We start from the raw sequence: 25,330 nt of genomic DNA on the forward strand, positions 1-25,330 counted from the left end.
GTGGCAATCATAATTTTCACTCATTTTTGTTTTTTATTCTTTTCATATAGCTTCCTAATATGTTTCTTTTTTATGAGATGAAATTTGCATATGTTAAAATGCACTGATTTGAAGTGACCATTTGGATGAATTGTGATGCAAATATTCATTCTTGTAACCACCCACACCCCAGTCATGATATATGTAGAACATTTCTATCACTATATAAAGTTCCTCTGTTTCCCTGTTCATTCAAGCTTCCTCTTCCCTAGCAAGGCTACTCTCCTTGGATTTTTATCACTATACTTTAGAACTGTAGTTCTGGAATAACACTTAAATGGAGTCATACAGTTTGTACTCTTTTGTATCTTCTTTTATCAACATAATGTTTTTGACATACAGTGATGATTTTGTATGTTTGTTTGTTTGTTTGTTTTGGTTAAATATAACTCCATGGTATGAATATGCCACAACTTGTCTGATCCTTCACTTTTGGGACATTGGCTTCGCTTCCAATTTTTAGTTATTATGAACAGAACTGCTACAAAAAATCTCATGCAAATGTTTTCTTTTTGACATCTAAGTTCTTGGATAAATACCTAGTACAAATGGAATTTCACAATCATAAGTTAGAGGCATTTTTAACTTCAGAAAAAATTTCCAAATAGTTTTCCAAAGTTCTTGTGCCATTTTAAACTCCCAGTAGCAATGTACCAGAACTCCAGTTCCACATTCTCAACATTTATTATTGCCAGTATTGTAACTTTAGCTACTGTGATAGCAGTGACAGTTATGCTGTTGTGGTTTTCATTTTCATTTCCCTGAAATTAATGATTATTCAACATGTTTCCGTGTGTTAATATTTATATGCCTTTTGTGAAAAAACATGTTTCTGACTTTTGCCTATTTATGTATTGGCTTCTTTTTATTATTGAATTATAGAAATTCTTTATAATTCTGGATGTAAATATTTTATCATGTATACATACACACATATGTTCAATAATGAAAAATTATATGTACATGTAATTTCATGTATGTGTTCACAATATTTCCCTTATTTTATACTGTAGTTTTATTTTCTCATACTTTTGATGTGAACATTTTTTTTTAATGAAATCCACTTTACCAAATTTGTCTTTTAATTCTTTTTGTATTATGTCTAAGAAATCTTTGCCTAGTTTTAGGTTACAAAGTTATTTTCTACATTTGCTTTTAGAAGATTGAGAGTGTTAACTTTTGTATCAGGCCTGGGATCCATCTCAGGCTTTTGTAGTTGTATCAGCAGGGGTTGAGGTTATTTTGTTTTTTCATATAGATGGCTTATTCCAGCACTGTTTGCTAAAAAGAATGTCTTTTCCTGTAGAATTCTTTATCACTTGTTGAAAATCAGTATTTCATATTAAATATTTTTAAGCTATGAAATATGTTGTGTATAGCACACCCATACATGTAGATTGATATAGAGCATGAAAATTATGAAGCATAATTGGATCAGTTAAGATGCTTCTTGGGATATTTAGGGGGGAGGGGTTGGTTTTTAATTTTGTTTTTGCTGTTACGTGATCTGATTGTCATTTTTCTCCAAGTTGTATGTTACTAATTGTGCATAATGTCTGGTGGATCTGTCATAAAATTTTCTTCTTTTCCAGGTCATCTTGGAAAATCTAGGGTTGCAAAAATGTTTCCCTTAAAGGATGCTGAAATAGGTGCCTTTACCTTCTTTGCCTCGGCTTTGCCACATGATGTTTGTGGAAGCAATGGGCTTCCTCTCACACCAAATTCTATAAAAATTTTAGGGCGCTTTCAAATTCTTAAGACCATCACCCATCCCCGACTTTGTCAGTATGTGGATATATCTAGAGGAAAACATGGTGAGTCCCCCACCCCCATTTCCTATGTAATGTTCCTTTCTTTATAACCAAGATTTAAGTTGCAAACACATAGTAAATATATAAAGAAATCAATTTGCCTATGTTGTATATTTGCTCTCTATGTTTGAAGTTGGTAATTTTGGTTCTCCTCAGTTGGAAAGATAGTTAATAAATTGTGTTGAATTGCATTGGGCTTTTCATATAGAATTACATTTAGAGTGCTGAAATAAGTAAGCATTTCATCAGGAAGATGTTTACTGCCTTTTTACTGATAAAGTCAGTTCATCTGTGCCCCACATTCTGCATATGTTCTGTGTAATACTTTAATTATTTCATAATGATTTTTGGCAGCTTAATTGCTGTCTGTGCTTCTGTCCTCAAAATTATGTTAAAGGTATTTTAGTGTAAATTGTTTAATTTTTATATAAAATAATTGGGAGATATAAAAAAAGAAAATGAACCCTTTGATGATACTCAACTTTTTTCTATAAAAATGATATTTTTTTTCCTTTTTTTTAACAGGCAGAGTGGACAGTGAGAGAGATAGAGACAGAGAGAAAAGTCTTCCTTTTTGCCGTTGGTTCACCCTCCAATGGCCGCAGTGGCCAGCGTGCCGCGGCCGGCGCACCGCGCCGATCTGAAGGCAGGAGCCAGGTGTTTATCCTGGTCTCCCATGCAGGTGCAGGGCCCAAGGACCTGGGCCATCCTCCACTGCACTACCGGGCCACAGCAGAGAGCTGGCCTGGAAGAGGGGCAACCAGGACAGAATCTGGCACCCCGACTGGGACTAGAACCTGGTGTGCTGGCGCTGCAAGGTGGAGGGTTAGCCTATTGAGCCACGGCGCCGGCCTAAAAATGATAATTTTACATGTTTCAACTTAACATTAAAGACCTTCATAAATCCAAACTATATTTTCTTTAGTATTCTGCAAAAATGAGCTAACCTATACTTTGAGATTGTCTGCTCTATTTCTATTAATACTATTTTCTCTGAAAATATTTGCATTTATGAACTGAGTAGAAAATATTTATGTAATGATTATTAATGGCAAATATTTGAGTGTTTATTATGTATTTGGCACATCAGCTCCAGAAACAATAGACTACAAACATGATTTTAATAGGTTGTGTATAATATGTCATGAAATGAGAGTAAAAAGAAAGAATGTTAAAGTATGCTTTGAAGATTATTGATATTAATCAAGTTGCTATATAAAAAGTTTTAGTGAGGTTAGGAGTGAGTCTTTAACCTTTGGATGCCCTTGTCCCACGCTATATCATCTAGGGTCAATTTCCAGTTGCAGCTCCTACTTCTAGCTTCCTGCAATGTAGACCCTGAGTTGCAGCAGTGATGTAGTAGTTGGATTCCTACCACTTACATGGGAGAAATGTATTGATTTCTCTAGTCATGCTTTGGATCAGATTATTACAGGCATTTTGGAAGCAGAGTAATGGTTGGGAGGTGTTTTTATTATCCTTTTCTAATTTATGTTATCTACCTTATCTCTTCTTTCTGTCTCTCGATATCACTGCCTTTCAAATACATAAATTGTTAAAAAATAGTTTGGTGAAATTAAAGATATTTCCAACACAGAGGGTTGATTCTGTCTGTGAAGTTTTATTTGCTTTATTTTTTATTCATTCTGATGGTGCTAGTGGCCTAAAAGCATAATGGATTTTCAAAGGATGTACTGTCCTTTAATTATTGACATTATCCTAAGAAACAAAATATTAATATCATTGTTAGTCATTATTTTTTAAAAAGATATTTTCATTTCTTAATTATCTTTTTTCTAAAAAGAATTTTAGAACTGTATATTTATCTGTATAATTATATCTATATGACATTTAATATAGGTTAAATATCCTCCACCTAAAATTCCAAATCTGAAATGCCAAAGGCTGAAAAAGTTTTGGATTTAGGAGCATTTTGGGTTTCAGGTTTTCATACTAGGGCTGTTCAACCAGTAAAGTATATGAAAGCATTCCTAATTACAGAGGACTCCAAAGTCTGAAACATTTCTGGTTCAAGCATTTCAGATAAAAAAATACTCAACCTATACATATAGCATGGGGAAGAAAATGATATGATCAAAATGAGGATATAGGAAAGGAAAAAATTCTTCCTCTAACTTATTAGGTTTAGTGGATGGGGCCCATGAATCAAACTGATAAGACGGCCGGCGCCGCGGCTCACTAGGCTAATCCTCCGCCTAGCGGCGCCGGCACACCGGGTTCTAGTCCCGGTTGGGGCGCCGGATTCTGTCCCGGTTGCCCCTCTTCCAGGCCAGCTCTCTGCTGTGGCCAGGGAGTGCAGTGGAGGATGGCCCAGGTGCTTGGGCCCTGCACCCCATGGGAGACCAGGAAAAGCACCTGGCTCCTGGCTCCTGCCATCGGATCAGCGCGGTGCGCCGGCCGCAGCGTGCCAGCCGCGGCGGCCATTGGAGGGTGAACCAACGGCAAAGGAAGACCTTTCTCTCTGTCTCTCTCTCTCACTGTCCACTCTGCCTGTCAAAAAAAAAAAAAAAAACTGATAAGAGAGATTAATGGGAGGAAAGAAACCTGATTTAATTACATATATATGGAGTTCATGAAGGAATATTACTTAGTGAGGGAGTTAGGATTTGGGGTATATATACCTTCCTAACAAAGGGTGAAAAAATATGGAGACTAAACAAAAGAAAAAGGATTTTAGGTTTTGGGGGGGGGGGCGGGTAGAGGGAATAATTTATGGGAAGATGACTAGAAAGAAATTATTCAGTAAGGTTTGTTCTATAGATAAAAACCATTATCCTCTTCCATAGGGAGAATACAACTCTTTCACAAATGGAAATTTATGTCACCTTTACCTATGGAAATCTGTGTCCTGCTTTTAGTCCAAAATGAAGGGAGCACAGAATTGCCTTTAGTTTAAAACCATCCTAATGTCAAAATGTCATATTTGAAGTGACATGCACAGATTCGTTTCAGGGAGAGAAAACAAACCAACAAATGAGATAGATTAGTAATATCAATGAATATATAGTTTATGTTGGTGGACTACAAATTTGTTTTTTGTTTTTTATTAACAATTTATTTTTATTTACTTGAAATCAGAGTTACACAGAGAGAGGAGAGGCAGAGAGAGAGAGAGAGGTCTTCATCCGCTGGTTCACTCCCCAGGTGGCTGCAACAGCCGGAGCTGCACTGATCCGTGAAGCCAGGAAGCAGGAGCTTCTTCTGGGTCTCCCACGCGGGTGCAGGGGTCCAGGGACTTGGGCCATCTTCCACGGCTTTCCGAGGTCATAGCAGAGAGCTGGATGGGAAGAGGAGCAGCTGGGACTAAAACTGGCATCCATTTGGGATGCCGGCACTTCAGGCCAGGGCTTTAACCCACTGCGCCACAGCGCTAGCCCCAGTGGACTGCAAATTTGTATTGTTCTTGTAAGTCAGAGCAAAGAAGAAAATCCAAGTACTTAAAATGAGTTTCATAATGAGGCAACATATTAATGAATTGCTAGATCTTTACCTAAAAAGGAAAAATGGTCTGTTATGAGCTTTATAACCTATTGTTCAGGTGAGGCATTAAGACATTGATATATAGGCCGGCGCCATGGCTCACTAGGCTAATCCTCCACCTGTGGTGCCGGCACCCCCGGTTCTAGTCCTGGTTGGGACGCTGGGTACTAGTCAAGGTTGCTCCTCTTCCAGTCCAGCTCTCTGCTGTGGCCTGGGAGGGCAGGGGAGGATGGCCCAAGTGCTTGGGTCCCTGCATCCACATGGGAGACTGGGAGGAAGCACCTGGCTTCTGGCTAAGGATCGGTGCAGTGCTGGCCGTGGTGGCCATTAGGGGAGTGAACCAATGGAAGGAAGAGCTTTCTCTCTCTCTCTCTCTCACTGTCTATAACTCTCTGTCTCTCCCTCACTGTCTAACTCTACCTTCTATATATATATATATATTTTATATATATATATTATATATATATAAAAGACATAGATATAGCAATGGAGAAAATAATCAGTTGCAAGCTTTATAACCTGTTGTACAGGTGAAGCATTAAGACATTGCTAAAAAAAACATTTTTGCTATGGATATCTGAGGTAAAGCCCCTAGGCCAGACATTCTCCACCCCTGGTGTGGGGTTTTGCTAGTTGCACACTCCACAACAGATTCTTTTTTTTTCTTCTTTAGTAACTTTATTCAGTCTTGCAACTATTTACCATAAGTCAGTTTTACACCATTTTCATCACCCAAATAAGATCTCCCGCCCACTGCATTCATCTGCATTTCCCTTCTGAGCCCCAGGAAACCAATAATCTTTCTGACTTTATTAACTTGTCTAGAATTATAGAATCCTATAATATATGCTCTTTTGTTTCTGGATTCTTTGACTTAGCATAGTTTATTTTTTTTTAATCCCCCCCCCGAAACCTTTTATTTAAAGAATACAAACTTTATACATTTCATAATTACATCTTTAGGAACATGGTGATTCTTCCCATGTTACCTGCTCTCCTACCCACTTTCTCTTTTTTATTTTTTATTTTTTTCCCAAAGAAACCTTTTAGTTAAGGAATACAAACTTCATTCATTTCATAGGTACAGTTTTAGGAATATAGTGATTTTTCCTATTGTACCTGTTCTCCCACCCACACTCCCATCCCTCCTCCTCCTCCCTTTTCCATTCCCAGTCCCATTCTCTACTAAGATCCATTTTCAATTAACTTTATACACAGCAGACCAACTCTATACTAAGTAAAGAGCTCAACAATTTGCATGAAAAAAGAAATAAAAGCAAAATACAAAAACACTCTTCAGCAGTTGAGACAAGGGCTGATCAAAGTCATTGCATCTTGAAGTTAATTTTACTTTTTTTTTTTTTAGAAACTTAATTAACTTTAAAAAGCACCCAAGTATGATACATCTTTTGCGAGCACTTAGGCATAAGTATCATTTGTGAGACCTAAGAATATGTATGTCTTAATACACTAAAAGGAAATAAATCTTTCAGAACAAATTTTACTGTTAGCTCTAATAATACAACTCTTTGATGACAGAAATCCTGCATGGGAAGTTAGTGCACAGTGACTCCTGTTGTAATTTTAATAATTAACACTCTTATGTATGAATTCTGTGCAAGACCCAAGGCTCTTGACATGAGCTGCCTAGGCTATGGAAACCTTTTGAATCCACAAACTCTGTCAGTATTTAGACAAGGCCTTAAGCAAAGTGGAAGTTTTCTTCTCCCTCAGAGAAAAGTACATCATTCTTTGATGACCAATTCTTTCCACTGGGGTCTCACCCACTGAGATCCTTCATATAGGACATTATTTGCCACAGTTTCTTGGCTTTCCATGCCTGAAATTCTTTTAAGATTTTTAGCCAGACCAGAATGCCCGAAAGGGCTAGTTCTGAGGTCACAGTGCTACTTAAAGCGATTGTCATTCTGTGAGTCTGCTGGGTGGACTGCTTCCCATATTGGAGCATTCACTCCTTTTTAATTCTATTATTATTATCAGACACTTAATCCTATTTATATGATTACTTTGTCACTTACTACTATCTATATGATTGCTTTAACACTAATGATGATACTTTTACCACCAAGCTTAAGGGGATTTGGGGTCCCATGGCAAGTTTTTAAACAGTACCCTTAGAAGTAAGTCCTTAGGATTGTATGCAGAAGTATACAGCTTAAAATTTACAAACTTCATAATTACTACTTTACTAACATTGTGGTTCTTCTCACCATCTGCCCTCCCACCCACTCTCTCACCCCTCTTCCTCCTCCCTCTCCTATTTTTATTCTTATTTTTTTCGTAAGATCTATTTTCAATTAACTTTATACACATTTGATTAACTCTTAAATTTAAATAAAGAGCTCAACAAATGGTATGGAAAAACCAAAGTCTCCCATTAGTATTGTATTGGAGTCTATGTCTCCCTTTAGATCTATTAACATTTTTTTAAATAGCCAGGTGCCCTGTAATTGGGTACATACATGTTTATTATAATCATAGCTTCCTGTTGAACTGATCACTTAATTGTATAGTCCCATTCTTCATCTCTTTTAACAGTTTTTTTGGTTAAAATTTATATTGTTGTGCATAAGGAGTAAATAACTGAGTTAGCATAAGTGTTTTTGTAAAGGTCAGTTCTAAAACATCCCAGTCATTTCAGTTGCAATTACTTGGAAAATCTGAGAAGTTTCTACTCCATCGTCCGCACAGTGAACAGTGAATGACACTGTCTCAATGATGTAAAACCACATGGTTTGGGTTTGGGCTCCACTTAATTGTATCCTCAAAGAAGTTTTATTTGGTTCCACTTCTGTCCTTATTCTATTCTTGCTTTGGAGATAGCTTTCATTGTTAGTCCTCTTTCCTCCGTTCCCTCTGCTTGTTTGGCATTATGTGTGACATGTTTAGTAATGTTGTGTTTTCATTTGCTAGGTTAGCCCAGAAATCAGATTTTGCTTTTTTTGTAGATCATTTAAAATGATTCAAGGTAATACTATATTTTCTTGGCATCTCAGTGGCACGGGCATTTTGATTTCAACAGTAGTACGCATTTCACTAGAATTTGAGAACTTGATTTATTTTTAATAAATTTAGAAAGATATCTTTAAAAGAGAAAGCCAATAAGGCATGAAAGCTGTTAACAAATCTAGTCTTATTTTGAGCTTGAAATTTCAGTAGTGTTTAGAATCCTCCCTCATGATAAATCATAATGCATCCATTTTTTTAAATTTGGAATTGGTTATCCAGAAATTTTTCAGTAATTGCTGGTAAAAATCAAGATCACAGTTATTTTAACTATAGAATTTTAAATTCACATGGAGAATAATCAGGTAACTAAGGATCTATGTGATAATATATTCCATATATGTATCACATACGTTTCAGCATTAGTGTGTGTGTCAGCCAGGGTTTCATCAGAGAAACAGAACTAGCAGGAAATATGTGTGTGTGTGCATGTGTGTGTGTGTAAAGAGTGAAAGTTAGTTTAATGCTTGGTTGCTTGGACTTGATCTGTGGGATTGTGGAGACTGGCTAGGCAAGTTTGAAGTCCATACAGCAGGCCATCAGGAAGGATAAGCTAAACTGTTGGGCTGGGCTGAGACTGCATTCTTTGGGCAGGATGTCTTCTTCTTCAGTAAGCTTCAGTTCTGTTCTTAAGGCTGGTCAACCGAGTTATAAATCACCAAGTTTATCTAGGACATTCTTCCTTACTTAAAGTAAACTGATTGTAGACTTAATCTTTTCTCCCAATTAAAAAAACCACATTTTTTTCTTTTATTCCTACCTCTTTGCTTTTCATCTTATTCAGCTCCTCTGTTTTATCTCTCTTGCTTAATTATACACTGTTTTCAGTTTCTTCTCATTGACTTAATCCCTAGAGTTCAGGCTGGACATGCTACATAATACTTGGCATTCGTTAAATCTTTATGAAAAGAAAGATTCTTCCAGAGTTCCTGAATGTTCTATTCTTTAAGTTCAAACTTGTGTCACATTTGTTTTTCATAAATAATGCCACTACATTGCTGATTTATATTTGGCACATTATGATTTCCAAATATTTTGTTCTGTGAAACTATATTGTTTTTATAACAAACAGAAATTATTTTCGTACAGTGGTCCAGGGTTTCAGGAATAAAGATTCCCTAATAATTTCTTGAAAAAACATGTTCATATTGGAAACACTGTTTTGGTGTACATTCTATTACCTTGGGGAGAAACTTCAATACCCTGCCAAGGATTATGGCTCTGCAGTATTAAACTAACACTTAAAAGTTCCATAGAACCTTGAACTATTGGCAAACTCTAAATGATGATATTTTGAGAGAGTTTCCAGGAGAAGAATGATGAATTTTACTCTAGTGCAAAACACACACTTTGGAAGTTTCTTACAGATATAGAGACTTAATAATTTCCAATTTAAAACAGTTAATTTGAGGCCATGTTGTGTCATAGTAGGTTAAGTTTCCGCTTGTGATGCCAGCATTCCATATGGATTCCGGTTTGAAATCCGGCTGCTCCACTTCCTATCCAGCTCCTTGCTATTGTACCTGGGAAAGCAGTGGAAAATGGCCCAAATGCTACTGTTTCATTTTCACCAAACCTTCTCTATTCAGTTACCACAATTCTCAAGCACATTGCACATTTACTTCTTCATAGTGTTTCAATCCAGCAGTATGTCTTTATTCCCCCCCACCCCATTAGGGAATTTAGAACTTATTTTGCCTAAATACTCACAACACCTGCATTTGTTTTAAAACAAACTTCTGAAATAACTTTATCAAGTTCTCAACTGCTTGTAAACTCAGTTACGTATTTTTTTTGTTCCTAGTAGATTAATTCATTTAAGAAAAATTATTGGCTTGATACTTTGTCAGATATCTTGTTAGTCACTAAGAATACTTTGTGAGAAAAACAAAACAAAAGATAGGGGCTGACTGTGGGAACTGTGCTGTTATTTTAAGAGACTTGATCAGTGAAAAATCCAAATTATACCATAATATTCATTGTGAGTACTACCATTTTATATTTAATTTAAACTCAGCAGGCCCCATAAAGCCAAGTCACTTTTCTATTCTTTCTCTATGGTCATGAATTAGAATATTTTTACTTTCCTCAAGTTTCTAAACTATGTTTCAAAACTCTGTTTTTGAATGAAACACCTATCTCTCACTCTCTGATTTCTCTTCACCTTCAAAATTTCTCTTCATCTTCATCCAATCTTAATTTTTCCAGTCTGTTTCAGAAAAAGAATCATTTTTTTTTTCTCAAGGTCAACTTTCCATCTGTTTTTTTTCCTGAAGCATGTAAGAGAAACTATAAAGGAACACATGGGATGGCAAAGGATTTTTATTTAATGTATTGGTTTACTAGACACTTGTCCTACTTTATTTGGTGATGATGTAATTAATATAGAGTTTGAAAAGCTCTTTTAAAATATTGTTTGTATCGTATCTTTCTGCCTTCAGTGGAATATATTGTTTTTGTTATTAAATTGTTGTATTAATCAAATATAAAGTAGATTTGCTTTGTTTTACTCAGAAAGACTCGTTGTGGTGGCTGAACACTGTGAACGGAGTCTGGAAGACTTGCTTCGAGAAAGGAAACCTGTGAGGTACTGTGTAATATAGCACAACAATTAAATGAATATTAAGACACTTAAATTAAAAGCATAAACTGACAAACAGGCATTTTAACTGGAAATTTCAGGGCTTTGGTTTCTTGTGTTACTTGTTTAATGATTTAATCTAGATACAAATTCTCATTTTGGGAAATTTAAAGCACAAGCTATAGAAAAATTCAGTATTGAGATTTTCCAGTGTTTGACGTTCATGAGATAAGCATTCTCCAAAGTACTTGACAAGTAATTCCTCAAGAGAATATACACACACTGAAGTCTTCCTAGTACTGAACATTTACTAGCTAATAGTTATTTTCCTGAAAGGGAACACGGTGACTTTTCACTGTATACTGGTATTCCTATTGATATAGTAAACTGTTTTAAGCAAAGACCATATTGAGGAGTAGGAGAAGTAACTATCATGACTTCGTAGAATTTAATGATGCAGTTCAAATCCAAGTATTTCAATAACTCAACAAATTTACTTTCTATATCTTGGCAAAAAGTGAATGTGGTCTAATTGTTTGTAACATACATACATTAAATAAGTGTTTTATACATTTTCTGAAATTATCCTAAAACTATCAAAATCTTGCTTTGGTTTAAGAAGTTGCATAAAACCAATAAAAACTACTTGCTATAAGTATTTATGGTATTGGAATGGTCCATTCCATTTTTTTTTAAGATTTTATTTATTTGAAAGGCAGGGTTACAGAGAGAAAGGGAGAGACAGAGAGCTCTTCTATTTGGTGATTCACTCTCTAAATGACCACAATGGCTGGGGCTGTGCCAGACAGAAACCAGGAGCCTGGAACTCCATTGTGGTCTACCATATGGGTGACAGGGCCCAAATACAAGGGCCTGCTTCCACTCCCTTCCTAGGCACATTAGTAGGGACCTAGATTGGAAGTAGAACAACCAAGACTCAAACTGGCAGTCACATAAGATGCTGGCATCATAGGCAGTGACTTAACCCAGTGTGTTACAATGCTGGCCACTAAAAGAATATTCTTTCTCTCACTGTGTAAAACTTTTTCATCATCACAATATTCTAGATGAATATAAATCTAATTATTCTTTACTCACTGTTTCAGATTTATAAGCCATTGCTGCTAAAAATTCTCTATGAAAGTTATTTGGCATCAACATTGGAAACCAATTGTAGCTACAATTGATTGTTATCTAAGAAAAAACATTTTAACTAAGCCTAGGTTAAATTTGTGCAAACACTTACAATGCAGTGTATATGATGAAAAAGTCACTAACTAGCTAAGCAATCTTGGACTAGTCTCTTAATGATTATCCTTATCTGTAAAACAAGTAGTTTTATTTGATTTAATTCTAAAGCAAATTATTCTCAACTTGACATTTTATTTAAAAATCATATATCTGATAATGTGTTGATACCTTATTTTTATAAGTATACATTGTTTTATTATGCTAATATATTAGCTAACTATTGCTCCTTATCTATATACTAGATTTCTTGACAAGAGTCCATGGCACATCTAAGTGTAAAATTTTAGTACTGTAACTTAATAATTAAATTTTAGAAGCATCTATTTTATGATATACCAATTGCACTCCTAGGAATAGGGCCTCTTTAAATGTTGTACACTAGGTGCCTCACTCTAATCCCAGCCCTGCCTATGTTTTTAACCACAAGAACAGAAAAATACATGTCCACTACAAGGCTTTGCATAGGATTGGTCCCAGAAACATTCATATTAGCTCCAAACTAGGAAGAACTCAAACATCCATCAATGGGAAAACTGATAAATCATGGTATTCTAATTGATAAAAAAGAATGACATAACACATGGATGAAACTTAAAAAGGTTATGAACAATGTACACCAAAGATGTAAACATTATTTACACATAAGTAAAATACCTCAATTTAACAAACACCTGTTGAGTTATTACTTGGTTTGAGTTCTGAATTGCTTATGTAGAAACATGTCATTAAAGGAGATGTTTATTCATTGGATTACATTGCCTTCTTTGCATTTCTTGGTTTTTAAAATAAATAGTATATATTAGTTATTGTTTAACAAATTACATCAATACTCAGTGACTTAAAGCTGCAATGAACATTTATTATCTTATATAACTTCTCTGGGTTTGGAATTCCGGATGGATTAGCTCAGTAGTTCTAGCTCAGTGTCTCACAAGGTTGCAGACCTCTGAAAGTTTGACAGGAGATGGGTGATCTGTCCCAAGAAGTTTTTTCTCATAATAAGGTGCCAGTTTTGGATGGGAGGCATTAGCTCTTCCTTTTGCTGAGGTCTTTTCCACGGGAATCTTGATTGGTGGTTGGCTTCTCTTAAGAGTGAGCAATCTGAGAGAAGAAAGCAAAGTAGAAGCTGCAATGTGTTTTGTGACCTAGCCTCAAAAAGTTCACATTGTCATTTCTACAGAGTCCTATTGGTTTCACAGGCCATTAACTCAATTCAAGTGTACGAGGAAACTAAAGAATGTGAATCTTAGGAATCAGGAGTCATTTGAGACCATCTTGAAGGCTGGCTACCTCAGAAGTCTTAGGCACAGAGGAGTGAGTTGCTAAAACAACATTAACACTAACTGAATTTGAAGTTCCTAAAATTATTCAGTATTCATTTACAGTATTTAAGGCAGAAGAAAGAAATGAGTTCACAATATGAAGAGATGGTAGAGTGCTAAAGGAATATCCAGAAATACCAGGATAGAATGTGGTCTTCATGGGCAGTACTCTGTGATAGTCAGCATTACTCTACATCCTGAAAATTGATACAACTTATGGTCTTGTGCTTTCAGCAATCCCAGAGGAGTCTGTAGCTACAACTAGAGTAGTCTTCTGATCATCAGGATGATGGGATCTCTAGAATGTTTCTTCTGATTTCCACATTTTACTATCTGCCTGTATGTCCTTCCTTTGCCTATTTAAAAACAAACTAACGGGGCCAGTGTCGTGGCTCACTTGGTTAATCCTCCACCTGTGGCACTGGCATCCCATATGGGTACCAAGTTCTAGTCCCGGTTGCTCCTCTTCCAGTCCAGCTCTCTGCTGTGGCCTGGGAGGGCAGTGGAGGATAGCCCAGATGCTTGGGCCCCTGCACCCACATGGGAGACCAGGAGGAAGCTCCTGGCTTCGGATCAGTGCAGCGTGCCGGCTGCAGTGGCCATTTGGGGAGTGAACCAATGGACGGAAGACCTTTCTGTCTGTCTCTCTCTTTCACTGTCTAGCTCTACCTGTCAAATAAAAAAAATAAATAAATAAACCCCACAAAACGGTGAGCAAAAAAAAAGGAAGTTTGTGACTCAGAAGACAAATTTTTGTCATTTTTCCTTAAATCTACCCTTTTTTCCTTTTTTTATAAGGCTACAGTTGATATTGTTTTGCTGATAAGATTTTATACAATATCTCATGAAAAGTTTGTGTCATTCTTTTTTAAAATATTTTTATTATTTGAAGGAGAGAGAGGGAGAGACAGAGCGAAAATGAGAATGAGTGTGAGGGATACAGAGGGAGCTCTTCCATCTGCTAATTCATTCCCCAAAAAGCTACAACATCCAGGTCTGGGCTAGTCTGAAGCCAGAACCAGGAACACCATCCTGGTCTCTGACATGGGTAGCCGAGGTCCAAGCATTTGGTCCATCTTCCACTGCCTTTCCTGGCTCATTAGCAGGAAGCTGAATCAGACATGCAGTAACCGAGACTCAACTGGCACTCTGTTATGGGGTGCTGGCAATATAAGGTGTTGCTTAGCCCACTGCAACACATCAATGGCCCATTGTCATTCCTTTTTATCTTTGTTTTAGAGAAGAATCTCATAGTGATGAATAATATTTTTCACAGTAAAAAGATGCCACCATTTTTCAATGCCTTTGGGTTTGTTTGCATAAGAGTATTATAGAAGGAAGCACATTCTTTGCAAATATATATGAACATGAGTAGAATGAAGCACAAAACTCATGTTGTCTTTCATGACACTTAAGTTTTATAATATTCTTTTTTTATTTATTTTACACAGAATGTAAAGGAATCTTTTCAGGTCTTTGTGATTTCTTCAAGTGAGATGTATTTAAATCTTTCTGTGATGATTCTGGTAATAGACTAAAATTTAATATATTACATGCACATTTTGGAATATAACATTCAGTAGTTACTGTCTTTGAGTAGAAATGATTCTATCCAGTTTATTTCTATGTTTTTTTTTATTTTTATTTCTTGCCAGGTAGTGTTAGACAGTGAGAGAGACAGAGAGAGTTATAGACAGTGACAGAGAGACAAAGAGAAAAGTCTTCCTTCTGTTGCTTCACTCCCCTAATGGCCGCTACGGCTGGCTCTGCGCCGATCCGAAGCCAGGAGCCGGGTACTTCCTCCTGGTCTCCTCTGCGGGTGCAGGGACCCAAACACTTGGGCCATCCTCCACTGCCTTCCCAGGCCACAGCAGAGAGCTGGACTGGAAGAGGAGCAACCGGGACTAGTACCGGCACCCCAGTCAGGACTAGAACTCAGAGTGCTGACACCACAGGCGGAGGATTAGCCAAGTGAGCCAAGGCGCCGGCCCCAAGTTTTTATCTGATCCATCCATCTAAGTTTTGTTGAGAACTTTCCCACATATTTGGATTACATTAGTCTCTAATAGCAGAGCAAGTTTCATGTGCAAAGTTGATGTACTGCAATTTTAATTCATTCTTTAACCTATTTAAGGAAAATGAGAAAATGTTCTTATAAATTAGTTCTTCCTTTACTGCCAAAAGTAAGCTGTCTGCACCTGTAAAAAGGCTGATGCAAAGTAAACAGGAAATCTTCTATTTAGATGGGATTGCAATATGAGACCCATCTGTCTATAACTGTTGTAAAACTCTAAGCTGCCAGTTGTCTGGTAGTTTTTCACAGTAGATTTTCTAAAAATAAACATCATTCCAGATATATATTTTACTTGCTTTAATTTTTGGAAAAAAAATCTGTGTTGAATTGATGGGACAGGGAATATGGAAATGAAAATTAGAGATTAAAATACTAAATGTTTTCGTGCATATTTACTATCAGACTAAAAAATATTGTACTGCAATATCAGAGTAATACTTTGCATTGCTAATATTTATAACTTAAGATTCTCATAAAGTGTCAGATCTCACTAGACAATCAAGTATTGGAGCTGGTTCTGTGGAGTAGTAGGTTAAGCCTCTGCCTGCGGCACTGGCATCCCATATGGGTGCCAGTTCGAGTCCAGACTGCTCCACTTCCAATCCAGCTCCCTGTTGGCCTGGGAAAGCAGCAGAAGATGGCCTAAGTGCTTGGGCTCCTGCACTCAAGTAGAGGACCCAGAAGAGGCTTCTGGATCCTAGCTTCACATCTGCCCAGCTGCTGCCATTGTAGTCATTTGGTGAGTGAACCAGCAAATGGAAGACCTCTGTCTCTCCCTCTATCTGTAACTCTGCCTCTCAAGTAAATAATAGATCTTTTATTAAAAAAAAGTGATTATTGAGTATTATCTTTCTGTATAGTTTAATATCCATAAAATTCATTAGAGAATTTGTGTTATCCAAACAAAAACTAGTATTTGTGCGGTGAACTTGAGTCCATTCAGGCTTGAATATAAGGATTTAATTTTGGCAGAGAGTTGCAATGTTTCCAGTGGCTTTTATATGTTACCTGGCCAAGGTTCTGTTTGTCAACTTTTATATCTACTTTTGATTAAATTTTCAAAATTACATTTTGGAAGCAGAGACATGGAATTAAACTCCTATCTCCAATAGGATTTTTTTTTTAAAAGCACAGCATTTGAAAGATTAGTTTGAAGTCATCTCCTAAGTTGTGCCTGTGCACCTACTTAACTGTTTCCTTTAAAGCCAGATTCAAGAGACTGAAAAGTGGGGAAATGTAGAGCTCAACTCTTTAAATATTTTCCAGTGAGTTTTTAAAAAGAGATTATACCTTCTTCACTTCTATTAAAGCAAACCTGAGGGAATGGTTTGTCTTTTAAGTCTAGGTGCTATATGGAAAGTGTGTCCCTGTTGTGTAGTATTATGTAGTCAGGGCACATACTTTTGCTTATTCTTTTTTTTTTTTTTAAACTTTTATTTAATGCATATAAATTTCCAAAGTACGACTTATGGATTACAATGGCTTCCCCCCCATACCGTCCCTCCCACCCACAACCCTCCCCTTTCCCACTCCCTCTCCCCTTCCATTCACATCAAGATTCATTTTCGATTATCTTAATATACAGAAGATCAGCTTAGTATACATTAAGTATGGATTTCAACAGTTTGCTCCCACACAGAAACATAAAGTGAAAAATAATAGATGATTTTTTTAAATGATGATGAAATCAGAGCAGACCTATTGTCATGTTTAATCCCAGTGAGAGTCAAGTTGGGAATTGATAATTTCTTTTTCTTTTTTTTTTTTTTTTTTTTACAGAGGATCAGTTTAGTATGCATTAAGTAAGGATTTCAACAGTTTGCACCCCCATAGAAACACAAAGTGAAATATATTGTTTGAGTACTCGTTATAGCATTAAATCTCAATGTACAGCACATTAAGGATAGAGATCCTACATGAGGAGTAAGTGCACAGTGACTCCTGTTGTTGACTTTACCAATTGACACTCCTGTCTATGGCATCAGTAATCTCCCTATGCACCAGTCATGAGTTTCCAAGGCTATGGAAGCCCTCTGAGTTCTCCGACTCTTATCTTGTTTAGACAAGGTCATAGTCAAAGTGTAGGTTCTCTCCTCCCTTCAGAGAAAGGTACCTCCTTCTTTGAAGACCTGTTCTTTCCACTGGGATCTCACTCGCAGAGATCTTTTGCCAGAGTGTCTTGGCTTTCCATGCCTGAAATACTCTCATGAGCTTTTCAGCCAGCTCCGAATGCCTTTAGGGCTGATTCTGAGGCCAGAGTGCTATTTAGGACATCTGCCATTCTATGAGTCTGCTGAGTATCTCACTTCCCATGTTGGATCACTCTCCCCTTTATTTACTCCATCAGTTAGCGTTAGCAGGTACTAGACTTGTCTATGTGCTCCCTTTGACTCCCAGTCCCTTCACCATGACCAACTGTGAACTGAAACTGATCACCTGGAACAGTGAGATGGCATTGGTACATGCCACCTCGATGGGATTGAATTGGAATCCCCTGGTATGCTTCCAACTCCACCACTTGGGGCAAGTCAGCCTGAGCATGTCCCAAATTATACATCTCTTCCCTCTCCCATTCCCACCACCATGTTCAACAGGGATCACATTTCAGTTAATTTTCAACACTTAAGAATAACTGTGCTTATTCTATAAAAGTACCAGCAATGCAGTTCATAGTCAGATACTCAACAGAGTTTTGGCAATTGCTGTAGAGTTTCTACATTATCCTGAAATTTGCAAGTGAACGCAGAGTGGATAGTGAAGGCATGTTTCTTTAATAAAATGTAGTTTTTCACATGTTTTTAGAGTTACGGTTTTGAAAATTTACCAGAATACCATCAGCAATGCAGAGGTTATACATGGATGCTCTGATGGGAAGCAGACGGTGTCTGCAGCTGTTTACTAGCTTGATGGAAAACATGGTATGACTTACTCGGTTGAATAAGTTTTAGTTGCCCCTGTTAAAACATTACCTGCTCACTGAATGAGATATTCCAAGGAATTTGGACACATTCTGGAATGTGGTCCAAGGTTGAATAATGAGCCACTGGTTATTGTCATCCGAAATAGGTAGCAGATATTATTTTAGGACATAAGCTGATGGTGGAAATTAAGGCTCTCATACTTTTTTTTTCATGCCATTTGAAATTATGGTAGTATGGTCATGTAAATTAGAGTCTTATATCCTGATCTATATTTTCCTACCTATCTTGCCTGCTTTGTTTAAAGAAGGAAAATAATATCAAAAAGTGCCCTTCATGCAAGCTTGGAATATTTTTTTTTAAGATTTGTTTATTTAAGATGCAGAGTCACAGAGAGTGGGAGACACACACACACAGAGAGAGAGAGAGAGAGAGAGGAGAGAGGTGAGAAGAAAGAGAGAGGAGAGAGATCTTCCATCCACTGGTTCACTCCCCAAATGGCTACAACCACTGGAGCTGTGCTGATCTGAAGCCAGGAGCCTATTCTGAGTCTCAGATGGGTGCTGGGGCCCAAGTACTTGGGCCATCTTCTGTTGCATTTAAAGGCAAGAGCAGGGAACTAGATTGGAAATGGAGCAGCCAGGATCCAAACCATTGCCCAGATGGGGTGGTGGTGCCACAGGTAGAGGCCTAACCTACTACAATGTAGCACTGGCCCCAGCTTTGGACTCTTGGGCAATCTTTTGCCTCTGCTTCTGTTGCACTATTGGTTCCTAGTATAGTATTTTTAATACAACCTTAGTAATAATTCCCATGTCTCTAGTGTCTTCTACTTTCTATAATTTATGCTTTTGCAAACAGCTTGACTATTTCATTGAAGTATTCTCTTAACTGTTCTTGACTTTTCAGTTTCTAGCTGCTTTTATTTTCCCTGCTATATTAAACTACATAAAGATCAGTATGTTCCGCTGGCGCCGCGGCTCACTAGGCTAATCCTCCGCCTGTGGCGCCAGCACCCCGGGTTCTAGTCCCGGTCGGGGCACCGGATTCTGTCCTGGTTGCTCCTCTTCCAGTCCAGCTCTCTGCTGTGACCTGGGAAGGCAGTGGAGGATGGCCCAAGTGCTTGGGCCCTGCACCTGCATGGGAGACCAGGAGAAGGCACCTGGCTCCTGGCTCAGATCAGCGCAGCACGCCGGCTGTAGCGGCCATTTGGGGGGTGAACCAACAGAAGGAAGCCCTTTCTCTCTGTCTCTCTCTCTCACTGTCTAACTCTGCCTGTCAAAAAAAAAAAAAAAAATCAGTATGTTCTCTGATCAAAAATAATTTGGTGGCTTCTGTTTTTTTCTGAAGAAAATACATTCTATAAGATCTTCAATATAACTCTCTGGGTGATTTGCAAATATGTTAAATTGTGCCAATATTTTTTATTGTTACCAGTGAATAGTTGAAGAAATTGAGTACCAGTGGACTGAAATATTCCTTGAGCACTAAGTATTGCCTGTTCTCCCTACAGTATTATCTACAATCTTTAGCACAATATGTAGCATTTATTCTAAAATTAATATTCTTTTCTCTGTCTCCTTTTGTACTCTTCCTCTCAACCAAAGCAAAATTACATTCCTCCTCCAAATTTGTATTACATTTTGTCTACCTAGTTGTAAGGTATGTGTCCCCATTGAGTTATAATTGTTTCCTTGCAAATATAGAATTAAGGAAGGAATGGTTTGTCTTCCCTAGTTAACCTTTTTGATACACATACATAATTAAATTAGTTAATTTATTTTTCTATCTCTTTCATTCTTAGCATAAAAATTTGCATACAATAAATGTTTTGGTTAATGAACTCTTTTTAAGCTTTATTTATTGACTTGAGAAGCATAATTACAGAAAGAGAGAGGGAGAGACAGAGAGACACTTGGGCCATCCTCCACTGCTTTCCCAGGCCATCAGCAGGGAGCTGAATTGGAAGCAGAGCAGCCGGGAGTCCAATTGGCACCCATATGGGATGCTGGCACTGCAGGTGGACGCTTAACCCACTACACCACAGCTCTGGCCCCTGAACTATTGAATTAATTATATTTTTATTTTAGTCATGCAGTTTAAATTATATTGTCTACTATATTGCTTTTCATCAAGTGCTATAGTTTTGTTTCACAAACAAATGAATTTTGGCGAAAGGATGATACAAATATGATCTTCGTACTTTATTTTAAATTTTCCTGGAAGTGTTTTTTAAAATGGAATAGTTTTCACTATAGAGGAAACAAAATGTCTTTTCTTTTTCATGGCTCTGAGGAATAATCTATTTCTAAGCTATCTTCAACACCAGCAATGGAGAATTTCTTACACATCACACATTTCACTCATGCCTTGAATTTCTCTTATTTCCTCTATTTCTGAATCCTAGACTCAAATTTTAAAGAGTCATGTGAGCTAAGACCCTCTCAGATCATCCCCATTCTTAAATTCAAGTGCTTCATAGTGTAATTACATCGTGTGAGTAAAATCCATCATATTTATAGTATTGAGGATTTTTCAAAGTGTGTACATCAGGGACCAGGGATTTTGGAAGCCATCCTAGAATTGCACCTACCACGGTTTGGTTAGTAAAAATTTGGGAAACTGTTTGAGGCCTCTTTCATAATAGTAAGTCATAGTAGTTGAAGTGGTGGGAACCGTGGTGTTATGGGTTCCTAATACCACGCAACATACCCATTTATTTGCTAAGAACTTTAAGGTACTCTGAAGTCATTATGCTGATAGTTACACTGCATTATGGCAAAAGAATACGAAAAGAAAACTAGTGAAAGGAAAAGGCTTATGGAGGAAAGTATGGAAGAAATCAGGCTCAAGCTTCCCAGAGTCGCCCTCCAGGACATAGTTGCTTAGTTTTTCCAGCAAATATCTCTAACCACACATTCAAGTTGTTGGCTGTTAGAGACGCCTGCCTTAACCTGGGTGTGAAGGGTTTTCATTGGGGGTGGGTCACATAGGCAAATAGTACCTGTCTGTGTGATCGATGTTACTGAAGTTCAGACCCCTAGAAAGTAGGCATTCAATATAAATCACAATGTTTGCACAAATTTTCTAAGCAAGCTGGTAGAGTATGATTGAAAACTTCAAGGGCGCAAACAGCTTTATCAAAACATTCCAAGAACACAACTCCCAGGAGCTTGTCAAGCACTCTCCAGGAACACATAATTCTTAGGGATGAGCAATATTTGATGACTGGTGAGATTTCTTTTTGAGGCGCATGAAAGTAGATTTTTACAGCTGCTTCTAGCAACTCATGATGTTATGACTTTATAAATGAATGGTTGTTGATCTTGTTCAGTTATGGTTTAGATAAAGACAGTTTTGCTTTTTCTGTCACATTTTTGTATTAATTTTCTATTGGCTGCTGTAACGTTGCCACAGATTTAGGAGCATAACGCAATACACATTTTTCCATCGCTTAGTTCTGTGGGTCAGAAAGTTCAGTAAGCTTGGCTGGTTTGTCTGCTTCGGGGCTAACATGGCTGAAATCAAGGCATTGACAGGGCTACCAACCCTAGAGGTTCTGTGGGGAAATCTATTTCCAGGCATACTCAGATGGTTGGTATAAACATGCAGTTGCAGGATTGACATATCTGTTTCCTAGCTGGCTGTTGAGCAGGAGTGATTGACTTACAGAGGTACGAGCACACCTTGGTTTGTGGCCTCATTTCTTCATCTTCAGAGCTAGCAGCAGCAGATTTTGTCCTTCTCATGCTTTGAATCTTTTTTTCCTGCTGTCCTCTCTGACTGTTCTGCTTTACTTTTTTATATTTGGATGTAAGAGACTATGTGATTACATTAGGCCCAGCTGGATCATTTAGAGTACCCTCCCTTTGATAAGGTTAGCTGATTAACAACCTTAATTCCATCTACAGAGTCTTTTCTAAGCGGTACTTAGACTAGTGATTAAATAATAAAAGGGCAAGACTCTTGGGAGGACATCTTTAGAATTCTGCCTATCATATTCTTTATACAAATAAGTACTGAAGTTTTTCTTCACTGAAATCTAAATTTCATGTTGTTAATTACGCTTCAATTTCTATAGCATACTGAAATGATAGCAGTTCTAATCCTTTCAATAATTAGGAGCATATTTAACCTCTTTATTGATATAAGAAATATTTCTTTCTCCTTAAGCTGCTACTTATCTTCAAGGGGGAAAAAGCCTAAATTTAATAGGGTTTCAATTCAAACCTTTTTGTGCGCTATTTCCCAGAATAATTAAAGTAAACTGTGTTTATTAAAATCTTTCTTGAAGATCTGGAACTACCTTGGTTGCAGAAAACAATGGTTAGTGAATGTTTGAATATGTTGATAGAAAATACTAACCATTTTACATACTCTGATAAGCCAAATACTCTTTCAACTGGAATTTTTACTGAAATATTAGATATTTTGAATTTGAAAAGGAATTAGATTAAGGACTACAGTGAGGTAGAAGAGACAGGGTTTGAGATGGGCAATATAGGTAACAGACTGTAAATTCATTTGCATGCAGATACACAGTGTAAATGAAGTGAACTGACCTAGCACTGTGTTAACCTGGAAAGCATGAATCACATTGAAATAGCTACGTTAATGCCCAACTCCTTTCTCTTGTTGAGATGTGAGAATATAAATTGGTGTTAAGTATATCTTTTAGATTTTCAAAAGAACTAAGAATCTGGTTTCTTAAACAAAATCTCTAAATTTCTAAATGTTGTTGAATAATTTAAAGTTTTAAAAACCATGATCTAAACAAAACAAAACAGGCAGAATTGGGCTAATAGGCAAACAGTATGCAACTATCTGATAAAAGATGTTATCAGTGAAGGAAGGTAATATTTGTTTTGTCTGAATTAAATGGATGAAATGAAAAGCATTTGGTGTTTATTAAGAATCATTTGCTTATTTTAACACATTGGAAGGAGAAAGTAAAATGTCTGCACTCGCAATTTTTCCAGGAAGCTGAGAAATTACATATCCTTGAAAGAATAATTTTTAATAGAATGATCTGACAATGATAGGTGTCATCTGTGCTGGAAATTATTTTCACCTATGAAAACTTTCAGTTAGAAAAATCATCTGATTTTAATTTAGCTGCAATGCTTTTCCTTTTAACTAATTCCTTCAGTAAGTGAGAAATTTTCAATGAACTAACTCAGGTAAGAGATCTATGCTTAGGAGTTGCACTGACTTCAAGGGAACTCTGAATTTTATTTTGTGGTATTGTCTAAATACATAAATGAGAAAAACCAAAAAACAATAATGAAGTTAATCAGTATAATTTCCTATTGGGAAGTCTTCGGAGAGCAGAAACTGCTGAGTTAATAAATAAGATGTTAATTTAAAGGGACTATAATTAAATAAGCACTTGAAGTCAGGCTAACCAGAGAGGCTCAGAGGTTTGTTGTTTTGTTTTTACATTTTAGCCATAATTTGGTGTTTGTTCCTTTAGTTATATATCACAGTAGGGATTATAATTTGCATCCTTAATTTATCAGTCTTCCATGAGTTAATATTACGCCACTTCACATATAATGTAGGAACATTCTAACAGTATTCTTCCAATTCCTCTCCTCCATCTTTTGGCTATTGTTACACACTTTACATTTTATATTTAATTTTACGTATATTATAAATCTAATTTTATGTTGTTATTGTTTCTACTTGAGATGGCTTCCTTAAAGACCTTAAGAAATGAGGGAAAAATTATTTTACATTCTACTCTGTATTTACCATTTCCTGAGCTCTTTATTCCTTTTTTTGATCCAAATTCCGTCTGGTATCATTTTCTTTCAGCCTGAAAAACATCCTACTCAGATGCCAATAAACTTAAAAATTTTGGTCACCTGAAAATGTCTTCATATCATCTTGATTTTTTTCTTGGCTAGCATTTTATAACTCAAACATGGCACAGTTGAAAGAATTGTACACTGTACCTAGATTCCAAATTAACATTTGCTATCTTTGCTTTATCATGTATCTATATAGCCTTCAACTCATTAATTTATCTTATCATTTTGACGCATTTTAAATTAAGTTGCAGATATGAATACACTTCATCCCTAAATATTCCAACAGGTGTATTATTAACTGGAGTGGCAATATGTGTTTATGTTTTACTTTTAGGTAAAATTTCAATTCAGTGAAGTATAAAAATTTTTAGGTGTGCCATTTGACGAATTTTAAGAGCTATATTCACAAATGTAACTCAACTACATACGAGGGGCCTTCAAAAGTTCAAAGAAAATACACATTATGAAAAAATTAAGCATAGATTTAAAAAATCTCTGCATCAAAATATACTTATTTTTACTCCATTTTTCCACAGACTTCTTAAAGTACCTCTGTGATAAGAATAGATCACCACCATCAAACTAGAAATTTCCCTATGTTCCTTCCCAGTAAATCTGTTCCGCTTCACTCCCACAATGGGCAACCACATTTCTTATTTTTTCATCTCAGGTTAGTTTTGCTTATTGTAGCACTTTATACAATTCTGCCATACATCTTCTTATGCAAGAGTTCTTTTATTCAGCACAATGTCTTTGAGTCTCCCTTGTGGTTTCACATATTTTAGCCTATTCCTTTTTTTTATTTCTCTGGTATATTCCATTTTATGAATATACCATAGTTTTGCAGTTTTTATTGGTAAACTCTTGGTCTGTTTCCAAGGTTTTTGGCTATTATGGCTATAGCTGTTATGAGTGTTCTTGTAAATCTTTTTTTCTGGCCATATATTTTCATTTTTCTTGAGTAAATAGTAGGTATATCATTGATGAGTTATA

General features: G+C 36.7%; 1 protein-coding gene across 5 annotated transcripts in view; it reads left to right on the top strand.

The window, feature by feature from the left end:
• TBCK (TBC1 domain containing kinase) overlaps positions 1 to 25,330 on the top strand; it is a 243,249-nt gene that overhangs the window by 3,233 nt on the left and 214,686 nt on the right. For all 5 annotated transcript variants that reach the window (XM_008267520.4, XM_008267519.4, XM_070047778.1 and 2 more), the window contains exons 2-3: positions 1,632 to 1,853; positions 10,893 to 10,965. In XM_008267520.4, the coding sequence (XP_008265742.2) occupies positions 1,661 to 1,853; positions 10,893 to 10,965 (266 nt within the window). In that variant the 5' untranslated portion in view covers positions 1,632 to 1,660. The remainder of the gene's footprint in view (positions 1 to 1,631; positions 1,854 to 10,892; positions 10,966 to 25,330) is intronic.

Source organism: Oryctolagus cuniculus, chromosome 8, assembly GCF_964237555.1.
Source record: "Oryctolagus cuniculus chromosome 8, mOryCun1.1, whole genome shotgun sequence".
NCBI lineage: Eukaryota > Metazoa > Chordata > Mammalia > Lagomorpha > Leporidae > Oryctolagus > Oryctolagus cuniculus.